Genomic DNA, 22,023 nt, shown 5'->3' with positions numbered 1-22,023 from the left:
ACTCACAACTACGCACAATAAAGTAATTTCAACTTTAAAGTTTATTCATTATCAAACAATATAAACTATTTAGAGTAATAGATAATATAAAAATAAGATATCACAAATATTTACTCAAACTATTTCAAAAAGAAAGAAAGAAACAAATGACAATATGAAAGAAATGAAAATAAAGATTAATCAAAATCAGCTAATAATCTTAGCGCCTAATCACTTTATCACTCAAATATGTGTTTCATGGATTTTATTTAAGTATTCTTCGGGGTTTCAGAGAGATATATTTATCTTTAAGGAGTTTAAAACTCATAGAATGTAAAAAATATTTGAAACAATTCAGATTGAAGTAATTTTAAAAGACTGCCTTGTTTAGAGTGTACAAAATATCAATAGCTAATATATTTTTAGCAGTTTTTGGGAAGCATTTTTTTTGTCCTAGAGAACAAATGTATTAGGATTTTAAGACGAGTTCCCCAGGATTAATGTGAATGCTATGTCTTAAACCAACTGGTTCTACAAGAGTTGAATCACTGAATCAATAAAATAAAACCCAACCTACAGAAATCTGTTTTTAGGAGAACCTCTTTAGTTTAATGTGTAAACGGTTATGGATAAACAGTCTGGCTTACAACTGGAAAGCTGAATTTCAGCTAAAAATTTAACAAAAAATAATGTTACTCGTGAACACACAGTATATCCTTATAAATGAGAATGAATTCTTTCAAATTTGACTTAATTTTGCCAATTTTTTGTTCAGAAGCTTGTCATAATTTTCCACTTAAGTAGGCTGATGTAACAAACTGACGTCTGCACACCTGAAAAACTATTCATCAAAGTTTATTAAACGTGGATAATCTGGGTAAGTTGAAAATGGAATTCTCTGAATTACTATCAAAAACAATAAAGATTCCCCCGGTGGGGGAATTTTTATGCCACATAACAACCACTACTGATTTTTAACAGAAACCGATGAGTCATGCATGGAAAATTTTGTGTTTTTAAATTTGTATTTTTTGTTATTCATAATGTGATTGACTTCCGAAATATTACAATGTTCTTTTCCCCAATTAGTATAAAATCAGAACCCAAAATAAAAAGTGAAAATATTTCCCCAGCTTTGCCAAGTTTGGCACAACAGCGCCCTCTGGTGAAATAAATGCGGAATGGTGACTTTATTTGACCTACAAATGGTCTATGTCGTCTTTTAGAGGGTACAAGCTTGGAAAGTAATTTTCAAGGTGACCCTGAGTATTTTTGAGCGATTCTCCGTCATTTATAATCTATGTGTTATAAACGAGTGATTCTGTAAAGATCTGCACTGACGTGGTTTCTCTAATCAGAGTGGAAAGCTTCAGCCACACGGGGAAATCACCAGAGCTCACAATTTTTTTGGCATCAGGTAACTGATATTTTGAAATGACTCTGTTCCTTTTCATCACAAATGTGTGCTTCATTTACAAGCCAGTGTGTGGGAGGAAGTCTTTTTTGGCAAACAATGGAGAATTACCTGTACTTTCAGTGTAACTCAGGTGTTCCCCTTTTAACTTATTTCCTAGAGAGGCTAAATGTTTATGTGATCATTTTCTGATAAATAATTACTTTTTGACTCAAATGATAATACTTTTGTTTAATCAAAATTAAAAATCTCACATTTTGTAACTGAAAAAGTATAATGGTTAGCTTACAATCAACAAAAATCCCCCAAATAATCTGATCTTTATTAGCAGAATTCAAGAGTTTGGCACTTTGTGTTAATACAATAAGTTCCAATAGGAAAAGAAAATGTTGAAAGGCTTTTCTTTGAACCAAATAGAGTTTAGGGAAAGAGCCAATTTATATGCATAGCACACACTGCTCCTTGGTTACACCCCTTCAACCCTCTTACTCTTCCAGCTTCCTCACTTTCTGAGTTGTCAAATAAAAACCAAATGCAGTCCAACTCACTTTCAAACACTAGATGTTTGCATGCAAAATAGGTGCATGTAAAGACAGACTTCTCTGCTTGTCTTTGCCAAAGCTTGAAGAGATGTGAGAGGTAGTCTCTGACTAGCTGTGGGAATGCCAGATGAATCCTGGGGGCCCCTTGCAGCAAAAAATTCAGGAATGTATCTCAGTCTGAAAAGAAAAAAAAAACTTCTGCGCAAACGCATGATTTATTACTGTAACAAAAGGTTGCACAGCTGTGGAGGAACAGTTATGTGATGATGAGATGCAGAAATTTAAGTAACAAATTATCTTTGATTTGCCAAATTGCAAAATAGAACATTTATTTAATCCGGTTAGAACTTAATGTCTTAGTGGGGATCTATAAAAAGCTGCTTTATTTGGCAATTAGTGTCTGCATATTTGGTCCTTATGTCAAATTTATAAATTTAAAGCTCAAAAATCATACAGTCACAAAGCACAAAAAGACATACAGTTCATTCAACAAAAGTTCCAAAACACATGTTGACCAGGCCATGTTTTGAATAACTTGTACATGAGAAAATAATTATTTATCTTGCCTGGTAAACATATACCAAAGTTTTAAATGCATCTTTAATGAAAGGAAAACAAGTATTAGATTTTACCCATAATCAAACCCCAAGGAAGATTAAATGTTTACCCAAAAATTATGACAACAACTTAGAAGAGCTTTATATAAGACTGTCATCATATACAAATGATAGGAAATGTAAAAAAAAAGACCCACTGCAGCTAGCTAATGAAAATGTTAGCAAACTTCTTATGGACCAATGATTGAGCCATGTGGAACTCCACAACTTATAGTTTTGCCCTAACATACCATTATGTTGGAGGAAATCCAATCTAATATTCCTTAAAGGAGAATAAACACAAATGTGAAACAGGTTTTATATTCAAATTAAAATATTACACCAACGATACAAATTCTGGATTTGGTTGTTGAGCAAGTTGGAACTATTTTATTTTAAGAGACTATTTTATTACAATTTGAGTGCAGCGAACACTTACAGTCTTTGTGTTAACATTCATGACAAGTTCATTCTTTATCAACATAGAAGTGGTAAGAAAGGTCATAAATAGAATAAGTAAAATAAAAATTTTGGAAAGTGAATGCTACTGGACCGAGGACGTCCTGTGGTGGGTTAGGGGAACGGTGTTTCCCCCTAATAGAGATGGTTCTACCAGATGAGTAGGAAGACAACCAGTCTAATGTGGAGCTAACAATACCAATTTAACCTTTTAACCTCTATTTGATATATTAAACTGCAAGTACCTTTTAGTTTCTTCAGGACTTGAATACATTTCATCTAATGTTCTTTACTTTTATGTGTGTTATGGGGTTTTCATCATTCATAATATTCACTTCCTGTTTCTGCTTGTCTTTGCTTGGGAGACCTTGACTTGGCTGAGTGCCAATACAAAGAAACATTGCAAAGATCTCCCACAGTATAAAATCATAATGTCCTGGATATTTTACTTCCCTGAATACCATAAAAACAAGTTTTCTTTTTCTTTTTTTAGATCTGATTGTGTAGCTTTCAATTCAGCAACACAATCAGGTTATATTTTAGCTGTTTACTAAAGGTTTTCTATTCATTGTGTGGTTTTCTTTTCATGTTCTTTTACAACACAGGGCTTCCAGGGTGGACTCAATCTACGCAGTCTTGTTTAACTGCTTCATTTTCTTCTTTCTTTATTTATGTGCTTCTTCCTTCCTCAGTTTGCGTCAAGTCTGTACTTGGGAGTAAGAATCTGAGCATACTGGGCATTCCTAAGAGGGCCTGAGTCAAACTGCTCGGACAGGCGGAAGAAAAGTCTCTCAGACAGTGCCAGATGAAGTTAACACTAAAATCCCTTGCATCACTGGTGTGTATATTGACACTTCCTCTTAGGATACAATGCCTTGAAGGTTCAAATATGCACATTTTGTCATTTTAACACATATAACCACAACTTTTAATTTCAATGGTGGAGACATTTACAGAAGGATTAAGTTATGAAACAACATTTCAAGTGCTACATTCTTCAACATGATCATGTTACAATGGAATCCGACATACAGCGGGAGCTATGACCAGGACCAAAGCCAAATGAGTAGAAATGGCAAGACTGGAAGCATTAAGTTATCCTTTATCTTCACAAAAATATGCTGCTTTGTGTTGGTGTTTCATGTCAAATACCAATGAAAGAGCAAAGGATGCATGGGAAACGAAGCATGGCCAGCATTACCAGTGGTGAATAGAGAGTTGGGTTTTTAGGAAATTAAACAAAATACTGCAGACCCCACACATCCTGGACTTAAATTATCCAGACTTTTACCACTGAGTTGATGGTATTTGCAAAAAAAAAAGAAGAGCCATCATGGAGACAGTTTCTACTTCATAATGAACACTCAAACCAATGTTACGTTCATTTGCACTAATTTAAGCGTGACATTTTTTGATTAAGCTGTATATTTACATATCTTCTTCAAACAAATTATTTTTAATTTACTACCAAATTTATGTGTATCTTTATTGAAAGCAAAAGAACCAAAATCAAATTCCTTGGCCAATAAGGTTGATTCTGATATAAGTTTTTTTTTTAATCATAATAATAGATCCGTAAGCTTTCACAGGTGCAAGAGTTTGAGACCACAATATGAGATTAAAATTTACTTTAGACAACTTTTTACGAACTATTCTTTAACTTTCAACGCGAAAAGAGAGATTGGCATGACATGCAAGCAAAATCTTCCACCACAGTCATAATATTCAATTGTAAAATAAAGACAAAAGTCTTCCGACGATATTTTTTATGTGACCCCAAAGGTTCATTGTGGGGAAACGCCCGTAAAAAAGCACCGAAGTACTTATATGACATCACTTTGCCTGACTCACAGCTGGGATGGTCACCTCATCAAGTGCAAACTTGCCATGAAAACACACCCGAGCGGCCAGAGATCCGCATGAAACTGGCGTCCATGTTGGCTCAATAGGGGGTTTTCACACTGGGAGGCAAAGGGACTTCTGCGCCGTAATGTCCGGGTGATTCACGCAGTAACATTTGGCCTATCGGTCACGCTTAAAGCACGCCCCTTGACTGGTTGAGCTTTACCTTTTTAACCAATCACAGTAAGTTATACAACTAAGTGGCAGATTCAGTAACCAATCAAAAGCTTATATTTTGACAGAAAGGCTGGGAGAAGGCGTGTCCATTGGTCCAGGGAGTCGCCACTGTGGCTCCTATTCGAAGGCGACGGCGGTCGTCTGTATTTCTGCTCTAATCTCATCTGAAAAGCTAAATTACACCAATTAGACAGTGAATTTAATTCACTTTCATGTTTGGTTTATTCCCAGTTCTTCTCAGTCGAGCTCTCGGCGGGGCCCTGGAATGACGGCGTGTGCGGAGAATTTGAATTAGCTCGCAGTTAGTTTGAAGAAAGAGTGAGTTGGGGCAGAGACGTAGAGAGAAGCCATTTTGTCCCGACTGTGTGGGAGAAAAGAGAGTGGAAAAGAGGAATCACACGGGAGGAGATACCATTTTTTTGCCTTTTGTTCTCATGTTGTAAGAGAAGATACAGTTCGGGATATATCAACTTCTTGGACACGTCTTTGGGTTCCTTATTTGGGTGATATTTTAGCCTACTACTAGCTCGCCAAAGCTAATCAACAAATCCCAGATTGTTAACTGTTAACAGCCAGGAGGGCTGGAGCGGGTTGGTCAAGTTGGCCACGGAGCTGGAATTAGACTTCACGTAGCCGTGCTAGTTTTTCCTTTGTTTCTTTTTGTATCTGGGTGAACACATACTTATTTTTCAATGGCGAAAAAGACGTACGACTTGCTGTTCAAGCTGCTGCTGATCGGCGACTCGGGTGTGGGGAAGACCTGCGTGCTGTTCCGCTTCTCTGACGACGCCTTCAACACAACCTTCATCTCTACCATAGGTAAGAAGTCCAGGTGACGCACACAACTGGGTTTGTAGTTGGAGGTGTTCCTGATAGTTTCCGACCTCTGTCGGAGGTTTTTGACAGCTGGGAAAGTCGTCTGACCCCCACCATGCAGCTGGAAATGGTAGGCAGGACATATTTGGTTAGCTGCTTTGCTAGCATGCATCGTTTCTCCAGGCCTCGGATTATTATTTAAAAAAACTACTAGATGATCCATAACGTCTGTTTTTGTTGCTTCTTAATTAAGTGAATAAAGCATTGTGATAGTTTACATCCACACCGGCTGTAAGTGTTTGTTAATGTAGAGGAATGTTTTGTCATGTCAGTGGCTAACGACGACGTGTTGGTAGCAGTGAAGGGCGGCCATACTGTGACTAACTCTGAAAAGTATTCCTCAAACCAAATGACAAGCATTAGCTTCTCCAATACAGTCAGATAATAAATATTCTTTGTTTGCTTTTACAAATTAGACAGTATCTCTTGTATATTTCGTGTATATTTGTTTATAAAAGCCACCACAGTATAAAAGCTCAAAACAAGCAACACTCAAAAGAACTATATATCGAATTGAAAGGACATTATAATAAAATTCAAATAATGCTAAGATAATGTCTTTAATTTCAAAACAAACAACTGCAGCGGTTTTTGTTATTAATTTACATAAAAACTTGTTATTCATCACAAAAATTAGCGTTATTCCTAATAGGTTCCATAGGTCTTAGCATAAAATTGTACACAAATGTGTCAAAAACATTAGAAAGCAATGGATCAACCACATTTATTATTATCATTTGTTGCACTTTTGAGATGTATGCAGATTTTGTCAGGATTAGAAAAGCTAATAAATAGAGAACTGATTCGATCAAGTCATTTTGATTTTGGTAAATAGCATAAAAATATAAACTATGTGGGTTATAAAAATAATTGTACCTCTATTCAGACAAATAAAAACCTTGTTTTATAGGACTAAACATTTTTGCTATGTTGCTACCAGGCAGTAAACAAATAAATTGAATTCTAGGTGTGTTTTTTTTTATAGGTAACCTGATAATTTTGACTCACAATAGAAAGTAATCTGTTTTAATTGTATTGTGAAACCTGCAGAGCAAAAAGCAGTAATGCACCTGTTACAAATAAAAAAAATATGCTTTCAAAAAGGGATGAGCAATGTCAAGGTAAAATTATCAAAATACAATACAACATATTTTAGAGCATTTTTAGCAGTAATAATAGAAGTGGTATAAATCTATCATTACATACAGTTTAAGGTTTTGCAAATCTGCCACTAAAACTTCACAATCTTTATTTTCAGTCATATTTTGTATCAGTATTAATGCAAACCAAAGTTTTTAAACTGTAAAGTTTTTATACTTAAAAGTTATAGCTATCTATACCTTTAAAGTTCTTGCCATAGAGTAATGCAGCACTGCCCTGCCCCACCTGTTGCTGAACACTTTTGGGAAAGTAGTTCAAAATATTTAGGGGGTTTGCAAACATATATTAGATTTTCTTGTTACTTTTACAGTTGATTTAAGGCTTAATAAGTATCCTTTCCATAATAACAATAGGTTAAATAATAATTGCCTTTCCAAAATTGAAAAGTATAAATTAAAGTAGCATTACTGATAAATGGTAGCCTATTTTAGGTAGCAAAATAGATTCCTCTCATCCAAAGAAATGTAATTGAGGATGTTGAAATAATTTTTTGTTGTTGTTGCAAGAGTAGAAAAAGGAAACTTCCAAAAGTGGGAGTAGAAGTAGGAAATTTTCACATTAGGACCATTGTTTCATTGTATATCGCTAATAAAATAAAAGTCCAAATTGGTTTTTTGTTTGTTTGTTTGTTTACAGCCTAAAAGCAATAGTTCTTTCTACTGCTACTAAAATTTTATAACGTCATGATTATTACAGTTACAGTAATGTAACTGTAATGTATTTTTTAAATCTTTTGCTCTCTATAGATTAACACAAACATAATTAGCTGATAGTAGCTGGTTAATTACTTGGGCTAATTATTAATGTAGCCATCCTGCAGTCTCTATTTGACGTTATTGTGTCTTGTAGCTTGGCAACTTTATTTTTTTAAACTTCATAGAGTGATAGAGTTGCTCTTTTAGTTTCCATGACTTAAATTATTTCAGACCAGCCAAATTTTCTCTGCTGAAAGAAAGAAACATACAGCTGCACTCTGCCTATTCTATAATTATTACATGTTAAGTTAGACAGAAATTAGCATTTTTATTGTCAATAAATTCTGTACCTAATACAAAAAGCTAAACAGTTTAAACTTTGCATGGTATTTGTTTTGGATAAAACTAAATCGGTGGAGTATTACTGGCACACAGATTCACATTGGTGTTGTAAAATATGGCCAATAAGTGACATTGATTTTTTTTCAGCTATAGCTGAATAATAAAAACCAGGATATACCACTGGAGACTTTGTTGGGGGGATAAAAGAAACAAGTCAGTTTTGTTAAAATATTTTGGCTACAGACGAGGTGACGTTAACCATAAACTGGTTCTCTGGCTTTAGGACTTTGTAGCTGTTGCCACAACATGACACAAGATGACTTAATGACTTGATCATTGAAATAAGGTCAACAAAACTCTGTATAACAATTGCAGAATTATATCGGTGATTGTTGTCTTAAGGATAAACAAACAAACAAACCTGTTGGGTGTATTTAAGCAATTTATGTAGCATTACAAGTTAACAGTTTTTTGCAACTGGAAAGCAAAGAAGCTTTGATTTGTGAGTGTATGAATGCCTTAGATCATAAACAATCCTCCAAGGTGGCATCATCAGCCTCTTTTCTCTACCTTGCTTTACACTTGCATCTAAAATCGCACTTGCATGAGTTAAGTGTCAAAGTATGTCAAATCCCGGGGCAGCCAAAGCGAGGCCTCCATTTACTCTTATTGCTTAAGACCCGTGCTGAGTAGTAATGAAACATTAGAGTGCTCTGACATTATTGTCCCTGATCCTTTGGACTCGGCTTTCGTTTCGACGTTTCTTTTTAATAACTTATGTCTTGTTAAGTTATCCTGAGTATAAGCAGCTGTTTCCAGCGGCGTCCAAGTTGGATTAATTTGTCGTAGTTGAGACATGAACTGCTTCGCTGTTGCAGAGCTTGCCAATACATGAAGACTTCTGCTTTTCATTCTGCACCTTTGCTTCGACTTGTACTACACTGCAAAAACTCTTACCAAGTATTTTTGGTCTAGTTAAAGAAATATCTTTGTACACTTACAAGTAACTTTGTACGACATATATGAGCTTGTTTTAAGTCAATAATTCCTTAACGATGAAAAAGTTCTAGTTCTACACGCAGATTACTTTTCTTATAACTGGACATTTTTCCAAAGTTAAAGATGAAACCTAACAGTGAAGCTAGAACTTTTTCATCGGTATTAAGGATTTGTTGACTCCTATATCAAGGTTTCACCCAGTGTATTATAAGCCTGGCGGGCCACCAGGCTTTACTTGTGCGCCCCACCTTTTTTTTCCGAGCCTTTATAAAATGTTTGCATTTTTTAAGGGTTTATAGTTAGTGTTCAGGTATTAATATTCCAATATGTCAATAACACATAATTATCAAGTGAGATTTTAAATTTCCTGTCAACTTTAAACATTTTTTAACTCCAACACAACGGCCCAACCACCGGGCTTAGCAAGTTTTCAGGGGGAAACCTTGTATATTTAACTGAAAGTTACTAGAAACAAAAATACTTGGTAGGATTGTGTTTTTGTATTTATTTAATACAGTCAGTCTTCTTACTCAAATGACTTAAAAAGGGCAGAGTAAACCCAAACCTTTAAGATCTTTGTTGTAGTTCTTAAATACAGTAGACCAACAAGCTTTTCAGAGAGAAGAAGAAAGAAGAAGAGTGATCTTTGGCCCTGGCCTGCTGGTCTTGGCAGCAGCAACAGGTTTTTCTGTTTTCATTTATAGAAATGTGGAAATGAATTCAACATCCTAAAGTCAGCAGAACAGGTTTTAGTTGTCATTGTTTTTGTTTTTTTTGTCGTTTGTTTTTAAATTGAACGTAACGTATCCTATTTTTTTAAAGTCGATTGTTTGGTGAAACTTGTCTAAATTGTGAAAAGAGCAAAGTTAAATGGAGATCTCATCTGAAACCTGTTAGACATAAATAAACCAGAAGCAATGACACGGCCCATTTTCTCGTAACCTCACGGCTCAGGTGTAAAACTAGAAACTCGCAAGTTGTAATAAATGTTTTCTCTGTGTAACCAGAAATAAACTCCGTTATAACCACTGCTAAACTTTCAAAGTTATTACCAATCAGTGCAAAGGAGAAAACTTTATTCACGTTCAGCTGCGCTTTGGGGGAAAAGTTTAGGTACTTACCGATGGTAAATTGATTAGTAATTCACATTTTACGACTTGGATACACTTACATACTCTGCTATAACCACTGGCTTTTAAATAGTGTGAAATATTCCAGCATTTTCATCGTGTAAGATTATATTTCATGTCATTTTTGGTGTGCAATCTAAAAGGCTGCTCGAGTTTTTTCTGCATTTCAGACCTGATTGTTGTTTGCAACATGAAAATTGGGATTTAGCAGAAACTGCTCCCACATGGTGCTGATTTCAGTTTAGGAAACTTGTATTTTTATCTTTCTTTCACCTTTAATTTACATTTGTAAAGTTGCCAGCAATAATCGGAATCACTCGAAATATTTTGTGCCGTTTTTTTGGTGCTGCTGCCTGGGAAATAATTGCAATTTGAAATGTATTCCCTAGTGATTCCTCAAGTTATTTTTTAACTGGCTTTTTCAGTAATTTCTTTTCTATTTACTGTTCATTCGTTAAAAAAACGTCCAAAATAAAATATTAAAGTTCCAAAATCAAACGCAGTCCATTCTCTTGAAATACTTGCAAAACATAACAGCATGGAAACCAAATTTTATAAATCAGTTTTGTGAGCTTGAAATTGGGGCTGAAATGATTAATTGTGATTAATCAATTATTGAGATCAACTAATTTAGTAATCGGCTAATCGTTAACTGATGTATATAGACTCAAAAAAGACAATTTGCTTAAAGAACAACATATTCAGAATAGTAACAAAGCCAAAAATATATATCTACATTTTAGATAAAATCAAAAACCTTTTGTAAATGTTAGTTTTATCTTCACCCGGTTTAAATTCTGTGGAAAACAATACAAGCGGAAAGGGCCGAGCTTTTCACATTTGATTTCAGAAGTTTTTTCTTTCTTTTACTGCGGATACATCCGTTGCTACAAATGATTGAAGTAATGCTTTGCAATAAAATGTTAGTGCAATAAAATACATATTTTATTGCATTTTAGGCAATAAAATCTTTAATTGCCTAAATAAACACTTATTTATATACATAAATAAGGACATTTATTTATTTAGGCAATAAATGTTTGTCTATGGATGTATAATATATTATATATATGACGTCACCTAATAAAATGCAACATCTTGTTGCATTTTAGGCAATAAAATGCTATTTCTTAATTAAAATAGGAATTGAATTGCTTATTTGCATCTTGTATGTATTTTTAATATTATATAAAATATTAAAAATAAAAAAGCCACAGAATGTGCCTTTTAAAAAAATCCAATTAATCATCAAAACAACCGATTAATCGATCACTAAAATAATCATTAGTTGCAGCCTTACTTTATAAAAATGGACTCTGTTAAGATTTGGGGTGAAGTTGCTCCTTTCATTAACTGTATTAACCATGACTACATATGTTTAATGACTCCAGATTGTTATTGTTTTGATATAAAATTATTTTAAACTGTGTTTAGCTGAAGCGTATTGAGCATAGGTGTATGGAAATAATCTTCCTACCCCTTACTGCAGACTTTGAGTGGACCAAAACTGTGTAAAGAGCAGAACTGAAAACCTGGAAGAGGAATGTTGTCTTCCTCCGACCCAGGTCTCATACCTTTTCAGAGACAGCTGCTTCTCAAAATACCCGGCTGGGAAATCCCCTCCGTCATTATCCTTTTCAGGCTGCTTTTCTTCAGGACGACCTGGCTCTTCCTTAATATCTGCACTGATGATCTGTCATTTAAAAAATGCTTTTTGGTTGTTTTTTTTATTTCCACAGCAACTGGAAAGTGCCTTGTATTTGTGTTTGGAAAGAATTGATTATCTTTCAGTTTAGATTGTCATTGAAGTCCTATTTTAGGGAAGTATGTCTAGTTTCCAGTGAATGTTGTTTTTTTTCTCTTTTACTCAACTTCCCAGTGCTGAGACCAGTGTTTAAAAATAATGGGCTGTTATCAATAAAACTGTCCCTTTTTCTCTATACATCTTCCCAGATTATATTATTTATGCGTCTTTTGAAGCAACTAAAACTTTCTTTCCCACTCCTTCTCCTCTAAGGGTGTCCATAATATCTGGTGAGTCACATTTTGGCAGGCAGTTCTTCGTTATTGTGCGACTCCACCCCACTTAAAACGCAGCTGTTTCTTCAACTTTTTGACCAGGAAAACGTCCTTACTGAAGCAGAACTGACAGAAAAACGAGGTTCACATAAAGCAATGAATCACAGGGTGTAGACTAGACCTTCAACCAAATCATGAAAACTTTTCTAACTAGTTTTAGTGCTGGTTTATTTCACTTTGGTGCAAACCGGTTTCAGACTTCTTAAAATTAGTGCTTTAAAATGCTTAATTTTACAATATTTGACCTAAATGTCTTTTGAAAATCACAATTCAATGTCACAGTTCTTCCCAAAGTAGGTGCCATAAATTAATTTGTATTCTATTCTATCATAACACCTCAAAACAAAAATACTTGTATATCAAACTCCTTCCAGAGGGAAGAAAAGATCTTCTGTAATGTGAAATATTGTTTGAAATCCATCCATCCGTTTTCTGTTCACCCTTGTCCCTAATGGGGTCAGGAGGTGCTGCTGCCTCTCCAGCTACGTTCCAGGCGAGAGGCAGGGTCACCTGGACAGGTCACCAGTCTGTCGCAGGGCAACACAGAGACAGACAGGACACACAACCAGGCACACAGGGAGAATTTAGAGAGACCAATTAACCTGACAGTCATGTTTTTGGACTTTGGGAGGAAGCCGGAGTACCTGGAGAGAACCCACGCATGCACAGGGAGAACATGCAAACTCCATGCAGAAAGACCCCGGCCGGGAATCGAACCCAGGACTTTCTTGCTGCATGGCAACAGTGCTACCAACTGCGCCACTGTGCAAACACTTAATTTGCTTTTTAATTTATATTTAAAGTATGCAAAACGTTTGGCACAATAATAAGAGAATATTTGAGCAGAAACTACTCATACCATAGCAACATGATCACCAAAGAAAGTGTGGCGGAAAATGATCAGAAACACAAACTGAACAGCTGCTGAATACCTTTGCATGGATTATTGTCCAAACTGTAGCCTCTTGTTGTATGCAGTGAAAAAGAAAACATTATAGACCAGAATAATGCTTTATTTGTTGCTCAGTGGATAAATTCATTTTAATCAGAAGCACAGTGAAAGGCAATAGAAGTTCATAGATGCATACTAAAGATGAGCAATAATTATAAAAATAAAACTCCAGGGTATATACTTTCACTTGGGATATAAACACTTCTATGTGTTTAAAACAGTATTTTCATTAGTATCTGTATTGAGTTTAATCCTCTAATAAAAACTAGAATCTGAAGATAATGTTTTTTTGGGTTTTTTTTGCTCTGAGCATCTGCTAGTATTTGGCTAAAAGTTTGTGATATTCCGTCCATTTCTCATCATGCATTGTTACTTCAGAAAGATAAATATCTCCCAAAACTTCAACATCAGACATTACTGGCACATTAAATTTGATGATAATGAGGTTGATAATGACGAAATAGATTAAATGACTGAAGCAGGTTTGATTCAAATTGGGCATCTCCTCCAAATTAGCATTGATTATTATTGGGGCTAATAAAATAAATTGGCTTGTTTTTGCATTATTTATTTATTTTTGGTTTTTACCTCGATTTCAGCCTGAACTGTTGGGGTTAAAGGAACAAACAACTTCAGAATCGAAACACGTTCTTTCTTTTTCCGTTCATCTTCTCCTTAATGTCTTTCTTTGGCTTTCATCTGACTCGTCTGTTTTCGTGTAATTGCCACAAAACTACATAAGTAATCGATTAATCTGTCAATTATTCTGACAATTGGATAAAAATGTCACATTCTACATATTGTTCATTTAAACACTCGAGCCTTTTTCATACATTAGAAATACATTGAAAGATGCAAATATACAAATAATTCTGTTCCATATTAAATAAGAAAATGAGCATTCCTTTAGTAAGTCTGAACAGGGAGATAAAATTATAAAACATGTTCAAATACAAAATGTGTATATATATATATTATACAGTTTTGGCTTAATTACAGCTCTAAATATGTTTTTCCCCCACTAAATAACTTTTATAATTTTTGTCTGTATATTTCAGTAGACGATTAATTGATTTCAACCAATTAATCACAATGAATTTGATTAATCGTTTCAGCCCTACTTCAGTTAATCAATTTTCTTTGTGTAGTCACTCAAATAAACTCGCACAAATATGTAAAATGCGTCTGACACGTCTGTTTTTCTTTACAGGAATAGACTTCAAGATTAAAACTGTTGAATTACAAGGAAAGAAGATCAAACTACAGATTTGGTAAGTCCTTTTTTAAAAATTTTATGTGGAGACTGCCAACTTTTTTATTTGTGTGGCTACTTCAGTTTCTCACTTGTATCATAGTACAACATCTGTTTGACAAAACTCCCTCAAGCCTTGAAGTATGTAAGAACAGGAAATGGTCACCAGCAGTCCATCAGGACATTTGCTGCATCATTGTTGGTCCGCTGCGGATAATTTCCACCAACTGGAGTTTAACCGTCTGCTTTCCAAGTGCAGCACAGCAGACTGAAGCGTTTCATCATCCAGTCTTTGGTAGAAACAGAGAGACACGAATAAAACAATAATGGAAATTATTCTGCTTGTTTTAATTGATTTATTGCTTATTACATCAGGCATGGAGCTGTCTCTTTTTCACAGTTGGGTTTGTTTATGTCCAAATGTTAATATTTCCAAATGTTTCCATAAAATCCAATCTAGACTTTCACTACAAATTATTCCACTAATCCTGGTTCTTTATGGCAAACGTCTGGCATTGATGTTTTAATAGGTGAACAATAGTCTCGTGGTTAGGGATCTGTGCACAGCAACAGCCTTAGCAATTTATCAATTAAATATCTAATTTAAAATAAGCTCAATAAGTTGTGTGATTGTCTTTTTATGGTTCACTTTTCTACCAAAGACTGGATGACAAAAAGCTTCAATCTGGTGTTTTGGTCTCAACCAGCCCCTTTTTGAAGGACAGTTTTGCTTACACAGACTTCATTATCCATTTTTTTTTGTTGGGTTGTTTCAGCTGTTATATACATTTTTGCTACAACTCCCCTGAATCTAATTAACTGCTCTTTACCAAACTTGATAGCATGCTGACGCTATAATTAGCCGTTTTATTCAGCTGCGTTGCAGCAGGGATGCATGTAAACATTGCAGGAATCTACCTGTTGAGACTTCTGGCTTTTTGGATTAAACAAATGGGAGACTCTTGGAGTTAAATTAATTTAACTCCTTATGTCCAGTTGCATTAAACATAAAACGTCACATAAACCTCAACAGTCTTGTTGGAAGACAAGATTATGCTGAAAATTGTAACTGAAATTGATTTTTTAATTTATTTTATTGGCTTTTTGCAGGTGAAATGCTAAAATAAAAAGAAAAAATTTGTGTTTTTTTAAATGCATCAACACTGAAAACGCTCAGCATTTTCAGGTTATGTTCTTGAAATTTGCATCCATACAAGATGGGAATGTTTTTATGCCAACAATAACAATGATATTATAGATCTTACTGGCTAAAATCAGACGCTAAGGGAGAGGAATGGCTGCTGCAATGCAACAGTGCTACTAACTGCGCCACTGTGCAGCCCACAATTTTATTTATTTTGTATTATCTGGATTTATTTGATGATAAATTTAGCATTTCTAAGTGAAACCTTTGCTGTGTAGGGACACAGCAGGCCAGGAACGGTTCCACACCATCACCACCTCGTACTACAGAGGCGCTATGGGCATCATGCTGGTCTATGACATCACTAACGCCAAGAGCTTCGAAAACATCAGCAAATGGCTGCGCAACATTGATGAGGTGAGAATCAGAAACTAATGCAGCCAACAGGACAAAACAGGAATAGTTCAGTGGATCTGTATTGATTAGATACAGTTTGTAGTTTGTTTTAAAGGCAAACCTGAACTCTTTGCTCATGGACAGTAAAGACTAGTTGGTGCGTTTTGAGTGGAAAGTATCGGGCCAAACTGGGCGAGGCCATCTGACCTTGTCATTGTAATTTGTGTCACCATTGCTGTTTTTAAAGAGGAAAGGAAACGTTGAATTTCCTGCTGAGAAGTTGACTTTTCATTTGTTGCTCTAAACCCCAAAGAAGCTGAGATTTTAAACCAGTTTTCTCTATTTTTTTGTTGTTAATCTAGTGGAAAAAAAGCTATTTGAATAAACTATTGAACGCGACAAATGTCTTCTGTTTCTTACCAACTTTTACTAATTTGAGCAGGAAAGTCGTGACGGTGACTTTCTTTAGTGTGACTAGTCTGTTTTATTTTAAGATGAACTACGCCTTTGAAACATCAGTAAATGTACAAGTAGTTTCAGATTATGAAAGAATGATTACTTTTGGCATTTTTAGATTAAAACAGTGTATCAGAGACACGTTACATGTAAATCAGGTAACAGATTTGACATTTTAACTGTATTGCTAAATCATTCTGTACAATTAAAAACCAAATTTTACTGTAAGTATTTAAAAATGTAATTCAAATAATTTTTAAAAATACTTTTTATATTCCGACACTATATTAAAATAGGTTAAAGATTTTGTTAGAGTAGGGGCAAGTTTTTCTTATTTTTATTGTTCAATAATAAACTCTTGACTTCTTGGTAATTGTTATTTATAGAGTTTTTATGTTGATGATTAACTTTTTAAATTGCTATATTTTTTATTATTTACTATTTATTTTTCTATTTTTATGGTAGCCTCAGTATAATTCATATTTGGTTTTTTTTATTATTATTTACAATTAAATTAAGATAATTTTTTATGACGATTAACCATTAAATTAATACTTTTTTTATTTAACCTTATTTTAATTTTTTGTGGTAGTATCTGCACTATTTAGATATTTATTTACCATTAATTTTTTTTCTTCTGATAATTAAACGCCACAAAACTATTTACATTTTTTAACCTTTTTGTGATAGTATTAATATTATTGGTAGATATTATTTGCCATTAAATTATTTTTATTTTAATTTATAATGATGATTAACCGTTAAATTACTATGTTTATGATTTGACCTAATTTTTTGGGGATAAAACAATATTACATTTGTATTGTTTTCTATTATTTAGCATTATTATAATTTTTTTTATATATATTTGAATTTCTGAAAAGCTAATAGCTTTTATATGTTTAAATTATGTCATTTATTGTCACTTTTTTATCAATCAAAAAATCAAATTTTATTTGTATAGCACATTTCAGCAGCAGGCATTTCAAAGTGCTTTACATCATAACAAACAGAAACACAATGAAACATAGAATCAATAATCACAACACGACATTAAGTCAAGTTCCATCAATAAATTAATAATTGATTACGTTTCAAATACAATCCTAAACAGGTGGGTTTTTAGTGGAGTTTCATCCATAAAGGTTTATTACCTGTTACACTCCTACTGTGTTTTACTTTTCTGCGTTACTTTAATAATAACTTGGGATTAACTAATAAATCTAATCACAGATTCCTGTTTGTGCATTGAAAATGTTTAGTGTTCAATAGTTGAGTCTAGATTTGACAGATTATTAAATGGGAATTATCAAACATGTTCAGCATGTCAAAATATCACTCAGGTTTGTTTTTGCTTAGGATATTTATTAGCAAAATAAATCTTGGAATTGTTCTTATTAAAAGGATCCTAAGAAATTAACCAAATTATTTAAAATAACCATTATTTACTCTGTTTTCAGCATGCAAATGAAGATGTTGAGAGAATGCTGCTAGGCAACAAGTGTGACATGGAGGACAAGAGGGTTGTACCGAAAGCCAAGGGAGAGCAGGTGAGCCGACCGACCCACCTGAGACGTTCATCGTCAATATTCTCTGTTGTTTGGCTGAATTGTTGCTGCTAGTTTTCAAGCTCAGATTATTGCAGAAAATCTGGGAAAATGTTCCTCATATGTGATGTGTTGGAGATTATCACATCGATTATAGTCTTTTAGCACAAACTAAAGAATTTTATAAGAACATTTTCACATTTTGATTCAGTTGCTTCAGCTTAAAATCCACAGCTACGTTGTCACAACATAATTTGCTGCATCATATTAAGCTTTGCACAACATAGTTTATCCTGCAAAAATAACTTTATATTTTATACCGACTGCTGAGCTAATAGCTACCACAAGGATCCACTTAAAAATGGGTTTTACAGGTAATTAATTATGTTGCCAGCAGCTAAAACTGGGTTATTTTTGGCTGTAATTCTGGTGGAAAAGCCTCTTAAGCAATCAGCACTTTTGAGGAGGAACTTTCTGAATTGCTGTGTTACAATCAGGCCTGAACCGATTAATTGTATTAATTTCAATTAAATAAAATGATTGTCAATTGATTACTAGTTTAGTAATCATTAACTGGAATATGCAGGCTCAAAAAAAAGACCATTTGCTAAAAAAATGAATAGATTTAGAGCCTAATTAAGTCCAAACTAATGTACATTTTGGATTTAAACACATTTGTCTGTAAAGATTTTACCCAAATCTCTTCATGTGGCAAAGTTTTGTCTTCACCCAATTCAAATTCACCGAAGAAATGATTTTATTGTATTTTAGGCAACAACATATTTATTTTCTCATTTTAAAAAATAATAGATTTTTTACTTGAATCTGTATGTCTTAATGTATAAAATAATCCTAACTGGTTAAATGAAAAATCCTTGGATTACCCAGTTAATCATCAGAGTAATCGATTACTAAAGTAGTCAGTAATGGCAGCCGAAATTGATTGTTTACTTGCATATTTTAATGTGTTTGTAATATTGTATAAAATTAAGTAGAGGCGTGCTACGATGGCGGCGCAGGGGTTAGCACGCCCCACGTTTGGAGGCCTTGGTCCTCGATGCGGATGTCGCGGGTTCGACTCCCGGTCCTGACGACCTTTACCGCATCCCCCCCCCCTCTCCTCACCCTCCTTCCTGTCTGTAGAAAAAAAATACGAGCCACTAGCGCCGCAAAAACTCTTTGGAGAAAAAAAACTTAATTTCTTTTTATTTTAAATAAAATATTAAGTGGCTAAATGAAAAATCTGTAGAATGTGCCATTTTTTAAATCCGATTAGTCATCAGAATAATCAATTACTAAAATAATAGTTAATTTAAAATGGATCAATTAATGTTAACAAATGTTTTAAATGTTACAAACAGGACATTATTCTTGTGCCAACTGGGATTTTGAGGTTTCATGGATATTTTCATTGATGGTTTGCACTGTTTGTTAAAATTTGGACTTTTACTCAGTTTGATTACAATGAGTTTCCTTTTCACCCCATGAGACATCAGCTGCTCACTCACCATTTTACCTGATGAAAGTGTTGTGCAATAAACCAGCGATACATGATCTCAGCCCTGCAAAGAAGATCAGCAACATTATATTTAGACTGGACTTTCTCTGAACATCTGTGGCTTCTAAGTCTGTTTTGTTTGTTTGTGTTCATAGATTGCAAGGGAGCATGGCATTAGGTTTTTTGAGACGAGCGCTAAGGCCAACATCAACATCGAGAAGGCTTTCCTCACGTTAGCAGAAGACATCCTCAGAAAGGTTTGTGTTGCTTTTCACATCAAAGTTTGTGTTTGTTGCGTCAGAAAGTCGATAAGTGAGGGAGGTCTTCCAGCATTCCTTTTCAGATGAGATGTTTTAGATAAAATAAATGCTCAACACCGTCTGGGGATCATAAAGGGCATCAGGTGACTTTTGTCACCAAGACGACGCAAGTTTTCCTGGACTTTCATATCTGAAAATTCCCTCTTCAACCGAACCAAAATATGAAGTTAAGTGGAAGGGCTGGCATTTCAAAGACCAAAATCATTTACATAAATGACAAAATCAGGTGAAAAACAGTTTTCCAAATTGGTTTCTTTGAATATAAAACTTTATCAGAAATTGAAGGTGCCAATCTGGTGAATTTTTGGTTAAAAAATGTTTGTTTTTCATTCAGTGGGTAAAAATCCAGAAAGTTTACTCACAGAAGACGAGCAATACTTTGTAGTAAAAGCAAGAAGTACATTTTGTCCATAAGGTTACTAAAGTAAATGTAACTAGTGAGTACCTAAACCTGCTGTGGGGTAAAGTGTGATTCATGATGTTTATTTTTATTTATTTTTCTTGCACAGACGCCTGTAAAAGAGCCCAACAGTGAAAATGTGGACATCAGCAGTGGAGGTGGAGTAACAGGCTGGAAGAGCAAGTGCTGCAGCTGAACAACAACAACTCAGTTTCACCCACACTAACGCGCACACACACACACACACACACACACACACACCTTCTCTCTCACACACACAATCTCTCTAACTGCTAACTCTAACCGTCTCGCCCTCTTAACCTGTCTCATGAGTTTTCTCTCACACCACCATTTTGTCTCTTGATCAGAATAAAACAATAAACCACTTCACTCGCCCCACCCACCCCGTTCTTCTCCACCTCATGTTCCTCCACCGTGCATCTGATGATCATTTTTATTTCTGATAAAAGGAGAAATACAGTCACGTTTCTTGTCATTTGTTTTAAATTATCTCATATTTTTAATATTTCCTTTTTTTTTTTTTTTTTTTTGCCTGAGCTCCCTTCCTCCTGTCCCATCGCCACTGCCCACCCACAGCTCTCACCTTCAGAGGAACTCAAAGTAAAACTAAACAAAAAGAAAAAAAAAATCAGGCAAAAAAAAAAAAAATTATAAAAAATGAAAATATATAAATAGGAAAAACATTTTGTACACTTTAGTGGGCTTTCTGTCATCTTACCGTATTTGTTGATTTACACTTCTTTACCAAGTGACAGAGGCGTGGCTAGCTCCTTTTGTATGTGGGAGTTTATTTTGTCCTGTGCCTTATATGGAAGACAGGGGCGGGGCTTTGTGGTGGGTGGAGCCACATCTACCCAATGAAATTACAGCTCAATAATCTGTCAGTTACAAAGAAGCCGAACTGAATCGAACTAAAGCGTTTGAATTTCTCCTTCAGCCAAGAGAACGGCATTATATAATATGTCCTGTTTATTGATATTTTATTTTTATCTGTATTGATTATTTTACTTTATATTTGAGTTTGTTTTTTCTTTCTATTTTTTCCCCTATTTTTCTTTTTTTTTGCATGCAGGTTTCTTTGGGTTGGAGACGTTTCTGTAACATTGTGTAACGTTTGCCACTGGGTAACTGTGGGCGGGAGGTACATGAGTTCTCTTTGGAAATTCAAACAGTTTTGCAGATCCATTAAAAAAATAAGCTTGTTTAAGTAAACTTGTTTGTCCTCAATCATGTGCGACTTGAAGTCGGTTTCAGAACTGGTGACTAAATCAGTGGTTAAAACTGTTGTACGACGGAGTATTGGGTCCTTATTTTTATCTTTTTAATTATAAGAATAAAGCCATATTACAGGAATAAAGTGGGAGAAAGTCATAAAATTATGATAAAGTATAACTTCACAAGATGCTCAACATGCATAGTGTTGGAGTCATAATAAAATTACTTCATTCTACTAATATTTTATTCTCGTATTACTTTGACTTAATGTTGTACAACTTTACTCGCCTAATGTTTATTCTCGTCTTATGGTTTTATTTTCATACTACCAAGTACTACGTTGAAATAGAAGTATACGTCTATTCTCAAATATTACAACTTTATTTTCATATTTTTACGACTTTAATCTTGTTTTACGTCAACTTATTGTCATACTATTTTGTAATGAGTTTATTCTGACACTATTTCGAC

At 34.4% G+C, this 22,023-nt stretch overlaps 1 protein-coding gene across 1 annotated transcript; it reads left to right on the top strand.

Moving 5' to 3' along the window:
- The first annotated feature begins 5,165 nt into the window (after nucleotides 1–5,165).
- On the top strand, nucleotides 5,166–21,549 carry rab10 (RAB10, member RAS oncogene family). The gene is made up of 6 exons (XM_005803422.2): nucleotides 5,166–5,888; nucleotides 14,514–14,574; nucleotides 15,978–16,116; nucleotides 18,012–18,101; nucleotides 19,752–19,853; nucleotides 20,426–21,549. The coding sequence occupies exons 1-6, from the start codon at nucleotides 5,762–5,764 to the stop codon at nucleotides 20,510–20,512; spliced, it is 606 nt and encodes a 201-aa protein (XP_005803479.1). The 5' UTR covers nucleotides 5,166–5,761; the 3' UTR covers nucleotides 20,513–21,549.
- The last annotated feature ends 474 nt before the right edge of the window (nucleotides 21,550–22,023 follow it).

This window comes from Xiphophorus maculatus, chromosome 15 (assembly GCF_002775205.1).
Source record: "Xiphophorus maculatus strain JP 163 A chromosome 15, X_maculatus-5.0-male, whole genome shotgun sequence".
NCBI lineage: Eukaryota > Metazoa > Chordata > Actinopteri > Cyprinodontiformes > Poeciliidae > Xiphophorus > Xiphophorus maculatus.
Note: the sequence above shows the minus strand (reverse complement) of the source record. Positions and strands in the feature narration are given on the sequence as shown.